This window comes from Cebus imitator, unplaced genomic scaffold (genome assembly GCF_001604975.1).
Source record: "Cebus imitator isolate Cc_AM_T3 unplaced genomic scaffold, Cebus_imitator-1.0 Scaffold3, whole genome shotgun sequence".
Lineage (NCBI taxonomy): Eukaryota > Metazoa > Chordata > Mammalia > Primates > Cebidae > Cebus > Cebus imitator.
This window is the reverse complement of record NW_016107318.1, coordinates 15,035,405-15,044,707: the sequence shown is the minus strand read 5'-3', so window position 1 is coordinate 15,044,707 and position 9,303 is coordinate 15,035,405. Positions and strand designations below refer to the sequence as shown.

General features: G+C 37.1%; 1 protein-coding gene across 1 annotated transcript in view; it reads right to left on the bottom strand.

Annotated features, from left to right (window-relative positions):
* DNAI4 (dynein axonemal intermediate chain 4) overlaps positions 1-9,303 on the bottom strand; it is a 97,938-nt gene that overhangs the window by 58,821 nt on the left and 29,814 nt on the right. Inside the window, 2 exon segments of the mRNA XM_017532484.2 lie at positions 1,447-1,603; positions 8,568-8,680. Of these exon segments, the coding sequence (XP_017387973.1) occupies positions 1,447-1,603; positions 8,568-8,680 (270 nt within the window).

The window sequence follows — 9,303 nt, the reverse complement described above, 5'->3', positions numbered from 1 at the left end:
CAACTTCCTGTGCTCAATAAAGTGATTATCCTACCTCATCCTCCCAAGAAGCCGGGACTACAGGTGTATACCACCATGCCTCGTTAATCAAAAGAAAAAAACTGTAATGTAGAGATGGAGCTTTCACCATGTTGCAGGCTGGTGTTGAACTCTTGGGCTCAAACCATCCTCCTACCTTGGCCTCCCAAAGTACTGGGATTACAGGCATGAGCCTCCACGCGCAGCTGATCTGAGGGAATCTTAAGAGCCAAAATGGGGGTATGCGTTCCTCCAGAGATCTGTGTTTGCTTCTGAAAGTAGGGAGTTGACTCTACTGGCCTAGGAGCAGTTGAGATGATTGAGCTCCTTTTGAGAGTCTTGGCTTAACACAAGAATCTCTCTTTCAGCTCTTCTAACGTAAGAGTTGGGGGAACCCAAGACTCATCACTGGTTTCCAGATCCATATGTCAATATTAACATTTGTTCCCAGCATCTCTCCCTTTCTGACTTCAAAGCAGTTATCTATCCCTTTTTTTTCCCCCCTCTCCCTTTTTTTTTTTTTTGCTTTTTTTGGTATTAGGAGCTTTCTCTTACTTTTTATGAGCTTTTAAAAGGTATGCTATTCATGATCTAATAGGTATTATGTTTTATAGTCCAAATAATAATATAATATTTTATATTTTGAGAAGGGATAGTACCCTAAAATTATTTTGGTGATGGAGTTTTTAGTACTATAAATCCTATTCAAATAATATTTGAGGCAAAATAATCTGAGTAACAATAATCTACTTATAGTAGCTATATTAATTTTAGAGGAGAGCAGAACAAGAAAAATTATCAGGGATAAAAAGGGATAGTACAAAATGATAAAGGGGTCAATTTTTCATGAAAACATAACAATCCTTAAATGTATATCTGCCTAACAGACTGTCAAAATACCTGAGACCAAAACGAACTCTATTTATATTCATTAATAAAGAGAAATAGAAAACCTCTCTAATAATTCATTTATTTCCCCATATTTTCCCTAAGTTTTAAATATTAGGTTGGTGCAAAAGTAATTGCCGTTTTGGCTATTACTGTAAAAATGTCAGTTCTTTCTTTTTAAATTGAAAATGATTTATATATGTATAAAAGAAAAAATAATCAAAACCTCTACAGAGACCTGGAGGCTTATTTTATTATTTGGCTTAGAAGTTTGCCTAATTATTTAAAAATATGGTAAAGCTATGGGCTATTCCTCTCGAAAAATGTACACACAACATAAACATTTACTTTCCACACAAGTTCACATGGCACTTATATAACTTACTATATAATTTTGTAGGGAATATACAGTCTCCCCCACTAAACTCCCCCCAGTGTATATCCCAGAATCCCCAAGGACACTTCACAGAAACAAGGATAAGAACCATTGGCTTAGTATTTGAATTACAGAAACGATGTAGACAACTGAGCCACACATACATTACTTTCTCAGCTTCCTCAGATTCTACAGAGACCATGACTGCGGGCAAGTCAAAAAATTTCAGTGTTTCTGTCTCTGTGAGTATTATCTCTATATTCTTCTCCAGGTCTTCTTTTGTTATCACTGTTTCAGGTGCCGCCCTCATAACTCGCAAATCTAAAATACATGATTAAATTATTAAAAATAATTAATTAAAAATCATTTATCAATTGCTATTTTTAATTTGCATTTTTCCTTCTAGTCACCAAAATACCATAATGGGTAATATATTGCAGGTGGTTTATATAGTCAAGGAACAGGCCAGGCTGTGAGATGCAGTCTGTTCAACTTTTCTGAAGCCAAATTGGATCGTGTAGGCCATAAACAGTCTTCCTTGCTGATATAACAAGGCTACCCCAGTCTAATACCTACAGTCATAACTCTAAGGGCATTCCATTATAACTATCCCATAATATTAATTGGGAACTGGGGTTAGTGATTGTTGGTACTACTCAAGACTATGGAGGCAAGTACATTTAGGGAACATAATAAGCAACACTTCTTTGAGCCATGAAGTTAGCTTCTAATTTGTAGCTTTAGCAAACTTGTATCTTTCATTTGCCCTCATTAGCTGTCTTCTAATTTAGATGCCATTCCACCTCTAATCATCTTCACCAGGGGTAGAAAGATTCTCCTATATTAGTTCTGGTTGACTATAGAAATAAAATGGGCACCAATGTCCATGCAAATAATACAGTGAAAATAATTGGCCATAAACCTTTAGGACAGTCAGAAGTTGATCCAAGGTCACTGGAAAATTTCACTGAGAATTGGCTTTCACAGCTAGGAGCGTGTAGAATTGGTTATGTGAGTAACAGCCATGAGAAAGTATATAAATGAGAGTTCAATATTTTCTATCAACAGAGTGTACAGCAGACATTCATGAGCTTTTGGGATAGGTAAAGCTTGGACAGCTTTAGGAAAACTTAAGAACATACACTTTCCAGCATCTCAGTCTCCTCTTAAAAAGGTTAGAGCTGAGAAAAACACCTTCCTTATAATCTAAAAAAAATACAAGTTATTAACACCAAAAACTAATCACCAATATTTTGAACAGCTAAATAAATTATGGTATGCCCATATATGACTATTAAGTAGTAAGTAATGTAATAATAAAAAATTTTGAAAATATATTCTAAAATATTAAATGACAAAGCAGTTCAGAACATGATCTACACTATGGTAATAGGAATGTAAAATATTATGCAGATGGACAAGGTCAGGAAACAGAAAATTTTAAATTGTAAATTTTCTTTCATTTTAGGGTGATTCTTCTTTTTTTAATCTTTAATTTTATTATTTGTGCAATAAATTTTAAAAATAAGTGAAAGATTTTATTTATATAAGTAAATCTGGCTAAGACAGACAAAATAAGTAAAAAAAGTAAATGAATTATCCACAAGAACAAAATTTAAGGTGTATATTGGCTAAACGTTTTATCAATGAAGAAAATGAAAAACAGAGAGGTTAAGTGAAAAGTCCACACAGGAATACCAGCAGTTTTGAGACTAGAGATTTAAGCTCTTGATTCTATGAGTTTTCTTACTGTTAGACCACCAGATCTTCCTTTATAATTTGGTTATAGATACTTTAAAGTAGCATTGTGGCACAGACATGCTAATTATAAAAATAAATGATCCTACATTAGATATATTACATACATAGAACATAATAGAGTAACATCTCAGTTATTATTGGGAAAGGAATAGTCTAGTCAACCTTCTTGTTGGCAGAGGAACTACCATTCATAGACAAAGCCCTAGGATGGTAAATAGGAATTTTGCCTGGTGTTCTGTATCACCCATTTCCTAAGTGTTGCTTGAATTTAATATGCATTCAGAAACTACCCCCAAACCATACTATTTACCCATAGAATCTATTTCATGAGTCAGATCCCCTAACTTTAGACTGACTATACCACAGATCTTGAGTTCACTTCTCTATCCACGTAGAAAAGAATCACAAATCTATCAGTCTGCTTTGCCTGCTCCTCTTGACTGCCAGTGATGGAGGGAACATCTTGGTTCTTCCCAGAGGAGGGAGCTCTAGCCTAGTATGACAACTATGGCTCCTCTTCACACCTTTACTCATGAAGCCACCTTGGCCTCCCAAAGTGCTGGGATTACAGGCGTGAGCCACGGCGCCCGGCCTGTTTTCCTTTGGTATCTATGTTGCTTGGTATTCTTTTTGTATCTGTGGTTTAGCGTCTGACATTAATTTTGAAATGTTCCCAACAAGTATTACTGCAAGTATTTCTTCTATCTCATTTTCTCCTCTTCTTCTACTCCAATTGTGCATATGTTACCCCTTTTGATATTATCCCACAGTTCTTGAATGACTGTTCTGTTGTTTTTTTTTTCCATTTGTTTTCTCTTTGCATTTTAGTTTGAGAAGTTTTTATTGGACTATCTTCAAATTAATTCTTTCCTTAACCCTGTCAAGTCAATGGGGCTACAAAGATATTCTTCATTTATGTTGCTGTGTTTTTGATATCTAGCATGTCATGTTGAGTCTTTCAAATAATTTCATCTCTCTGCTGACATTACACATCTTGCACACTGTATACTTTTTCCATTAGATCTCTTAATATATTAATCATAATTATTTAAAATGCCCTGTCTGATAATTTTTAAATTCATATCATCACTGAGTCTGAGTTTGATGCTTGCTTGATCTCTTCAAAATATTTTTTTCTTGCCCTTTAGCATTCCTAATGACTTTGTTGAAAGCCAGACATATTGTATCCTATAAGAGGTGCTGAAGTAATTAGGCTTTCAGCAGAAGAATGTTTAATGTTGTTGTCGATACAGGTATCAAAACATTTCTTGTTTTTGTTTCCCTTCCTGGCTTTCAGGCTTCTCTTTGTACTGCTTTAGAGAAAGTCTATGTCTTGCAATTTTTTCATCTGTAACCAGTGTGGTTACTCTGGAGGTTCCCTGGTGGTAAGTGTGAAGAAGAGAAGTAGTCTACAATCTGATTGAATCTCAGACTTTAAGTGAACCTGTGTCTTGGAGACATGGTGTTCACAAGTACATCTATTCCTACTCCAAGGGTATAGTTGTCTTATTCCTGCCCCTACTCCCTTCCTTGGCTGCAACATTCCCAACTGAATTCCGTAAGCATTGTTAATTTTCCTCCTTAGTTAAGAAATAAAGGCTGGTGCTAGAGTAGAATTCCCTTACCCTAACTGGGCTATAGTATCAAAATTACCCTCTGGCAAATTTCCCCCATCCCCAGATTAGGTCTTTATTAGAAAAAGAGTCCGTGAGTGTTTTAAGGTGGATAAATTCATTCTTTTCCTCCCCTACCAAGGCCACTAGCTCAGATCCTTACTGAAAGAATCCATTAGATTCCTAGAATGAAAGCCCATTTAAATGTGGGCCCTCTCCCATGATTGTGCTCCCCAGCAATTTTTTACTCTTCTACTAGTTAATACTTAGCCTCCAGCAATTCATGAAAATAATCATTCATGTGTTCCTCCAGCTTATGGTAAGTAACTCTTGGGACCTGCATGTCTCCGGATTGTCTGTCTTTCCAGATCTTAAGGTGGCAGTTTGCCCTTGTCACCCCAGTCCTCTGATGAGTCAAAAAAAAGTGAATTTTCAAATTGTCCCACTTTTTCTTGTTATAAGACATGAGTAAGGCCGGGCGCGGTGGCTCAAGCCTGTAATCCCAGCACTTTGGGAGGCCGAGGCGGGTGGATCACGAGGTCAAGAGATCGAGACCATCCTGGTCAACATGGTGAAACCCCGTCTCTACTAAAAATACAAAAAATTAGCTGGGCATGGTGGTGCGTGCCTGTAATCCCAGCTACTCAGGAGGCTGAGGCAGGAGAATTGCCTGAACCCAGGAGGCGGAGGTTGCGGTGAGCTGAGATCGCGCCATTGCACTCCAGCCTGGGTAACATGTGTGAAACTCCGTCTCAAAAAAAAAAAAAAAAGACATGAGTAAATTTCAAATTGTCCAACTTTTTCTTGTTATAAGACATGTCTTGTTATAAGACATAAGTAAACTCTCTGGAATGTAGGATCAGAAACTGGAAGTCCACCCCCAGAATTTTTTATTCAGTAGGTCTGGGAGGGGGCAAGTTTCAAACACGTTTTAAATATATTTTTATCTAGAAGTATATTAGAACAGGCTAATTTCAGGAATTTTGTAAGTCAGTTGTTAAACATAGTCATCACTCTAAATTATATACTTATTATTAAATAAATCATATTAAAAACAAAGATAATAATTACTCAAGGATCATCACTTTCTAATTATGCTATAAATTTTACTACTACCGTCCAGAAGCAGTGGCTCACGCCTGTAATTCCAGCACTTTGGGAAGCCAAGGCAGGTGGATCACTTGAGACCAGCCTGGTGAAACCCTGTCTCTACTAAAAATACAAAAATTAGCCGGGCATGGTGGCAGGTACCTATAATCTCAGCTACTTGGGAGTCTGAGGCAGTAGAATTGCCTGATTCCAGGAAGCAGAGGCTGCAATGGGCCAAGATCATACCACTGCACTCCAGCCTGGGTGACAGAGCTAGACTTTGTCTCAAAAAAAAAAAAAAAAATTACTAGGACATAATCTCTTGCAGTTATCTGAAGTATCTATTGTATCTGTATGGTGGTGTGCTACTAAGTATATATTTGTAACTTCCCATTCAGAAATTTTATGTTGGGAGCTTGAAATCTGCTGGAATGAGAGGATTTATAACATGGAAATTGACAAATGCTGCAAAAAAGGGTTTCCTTACCCCCTGTGTAGGCAGTAAAACATTTATCAGCATACTTACTACTTAGGCCTAAACCCTAATCCCAGATACTGCAATTCAACTGACCTGAATTGAGACACAACTATGGGAATTTGTAAAAGGCATGCCAGGCGACTTTAACATGCATTCTAGAGTGAGAAACACTCTTCTAGAACAGACTAAAAAAGAAGCCAAGGGGGTAGAAGTAGAATTGTTTAGGTGTCATTCACTTTAGAGGCTGACTTCGTAGTTAGAATTCACCAGCAACCGGCCAAGATATGAATATCTACACTGTTTTTCAGGTCTTCTGGAAGTAAATTTGTGCTACTTGTTTTTGATGTAGACAAGCAAAGAAAGGCTTCAAGGCAAATTGTTACATAAAGATTTAGTCTTTATGCTAAGAGCAATGCAAATCCCTTGAAGAGTTAGCTTCTAAGCAAAGGAGGTTTCTAAAAAATCATTCTGGATGTAGTTTGGAAAAATAGATTGGAAGGTGGCAAGAATATCTGTAGAGAAAGCTGGGGGAGGTAATGACAATAATCCAGTTTTCCCTGCCTCCAACTGAGAGAATGAGGTTCTCTCCTGCAGCACTCATTGCTGATTGCTTAGGTTTTTATTCTAAACTCTTTTTCTCTTCCTTTGCCTCTTTCTTTTAATAGTAATAATACAATTAATAGAAAGCTAATGGCTATTAATAAAATTAATAGAAAGCTAAATACTTGATTTTCCAGCCTCTATTAAAGCTAAGGGTGCTCATGTCACAGTTCTGTCCAATGACATGAAAGCAGAAATATACAGGAAGAGGAAAGGCTTCTGGGAAATTTTTTACCTTCCTGGAAAATGAGAGAGATGTGATGGTGCTGTTGCCCTTCTCCTTTCTGTCTTTAATGTGGATATAATGCCCAGAGCTGGGGAAAATATTTTGAGACCATAAGACAAAAAGAAAGGCTTTGGGAAAGTGAAGAGCAGAACTGTCAATCCAGACTCTGACAAAATTAAGTCAAAAAAAAAAAAAAAAATCAAAGCCAAAAGCTACCTTCTTCTTTTATTGTGAGAAAGGTAAATATTTGTTCAAGTTCTTGTTAGTTAAGTATTCTGTTACTTGTTGTCAGAGTCATTCCTGTTACAGCTCCCAGCACCAAAAAGAAAAGTCCCTAAAGCACCAATTTTCCAATCTTAATACCTTCACCAGTCCCTCATTATCATTTTAAAGGAAAAAAATCCTTATTGCACTCCAAAGCAAGTACCCCTCAAGTATGTAACCATTTCTCCCAGCATTTTTAATCATCCATTATTATTTCCTCATTCTGGCATCTTTATTTTCATAATCCCTTCCATTATCTCATGTTTTAGCCTCTGCCTGGATTGGGCTTCCCCTACTTCTTCTGTGGATAAATAACTAATCATCTTTAAAAACCTAATTCAAAAGTCAATAATGTTCCCTGTGAAGCCTTTTTGTTTTTAACCTCAAAGGATTTAATCACTCCTTTCTAAGTGTTCCCATAACATTCCACATATGTCATTATGGAACTGATCATAAATGGATCAGAATTATTTGTCTCTGATTAGAAGTTGAGCTCAGTGGCTCATACCAGTAATCTCAGCACTTTGGGAGGCCAAGGCAGGCAGATTACTTGGGCCCAGGAGTTTGAGACCAACCTGGTCAACATAATGAAAACCTATATCTACAAAAATTGCTAAAAATTAGCCAGGTGTGGTGGCATGTGCCTGTATTCCCAGCTACTTGGGAGGCTGGCATGGGAAGATCACTGGAGCCCAAGAAGCAGAGGTTGCAGTGAGCTAAGATTGCACTCCAGTCTGGGTGACAGAGTGAGACCCTGGAAGAAGAAAGAAGGAAGAAGAAGAAGGAAAAAGGAACAAGAAGAAGAAAAGAAGAAGAAGGGGAGGAGGAGGAGAAGGAGAAGAAGAGGAAGAAGAAGAGGAGGAAAGAGGAGGAGGAGGTGGAAGAAGAAGGAGGAGAAGAAGAACAAGAGGAAGAGGAGGAAGAGGAGGAAGAGGAAGAAGAGGAAGAAGAGAAAGAAGAAGAAGTAGAAGAAGAAGAAGAAGAAGGAGGAGGAGGAGGAGGAGAAGACGACGACGACGACGACGACGACAGCAGCAGCAACGGCTGCTGAGCTCTCATCAGTGGTTCTTCCCCAGGCTGATTCTAAAAAGTCACCCAAAGAACTTAAAAAAAATAGATATTCCCCTGGTAATTTTCTTGAAGGCACTTCACAAGCCAGCATTTGGAAATCATTACCATATTTCTTTTATCTCAAGTATCCAAAAAATAATAAGCAAATACTGTTACTGAAATAAACAAGTATATTTTCATTACCTGTGAAACTAGTCAATCTTTCTCGTTTATAGGATGATTCTTCTAAGTCTTCTGCTATTGATTCACTTGTTGATACACTTGACTTAGAAACTGTACTGCTTCCTAAAACTGACCTTTAATAATGAATAACAACATTAGTCATTTATTTAGATGTCCTTATGGGAAATTAAGTATATAAATTAAACAAATATACTATGATCATATAAGCAAAATAGATAACATTAATTTTTAAACAATGAGTTGGTTTTTAATATTTTTTAAACAAAAAGTTATTTAAAATTTACTTATTTATATCTTTATTTACTTTTTGAGATGAAGTCTCACTCTGTCACCCAGGCTGGAGTGTAGCGGAATGGTATCTACTCACTACAACCTCTGCCTCCCAGGTTCAAGTGATTCTCTTGCCTCAGCCTCCTGAGTAGCTGGGATTACAGGCTTGCACCACCACACCTGGCTAATCTTTTTGTGTATTTTTAGTAGAGACAGGGTTTCATCATGTTGGCTAAACTGGTCTCGAACTCCTGACCTACTGCCAACCTCGGCCTCCCAAAATGCTGGGATTACAGGCATGAGCCACCATGCCTGGGCAAAATGTATTTTAGAGGAAAGACATGTCGACCATGCTTAAAATACTTCAATGAATTACCAATACATTTAGTACAAAAATCCAAAGTATAGTCTATCTATCAAGCGTATTCATCTTCATTATTAGTCGTCCTTTACTTTTTTTTTTTTT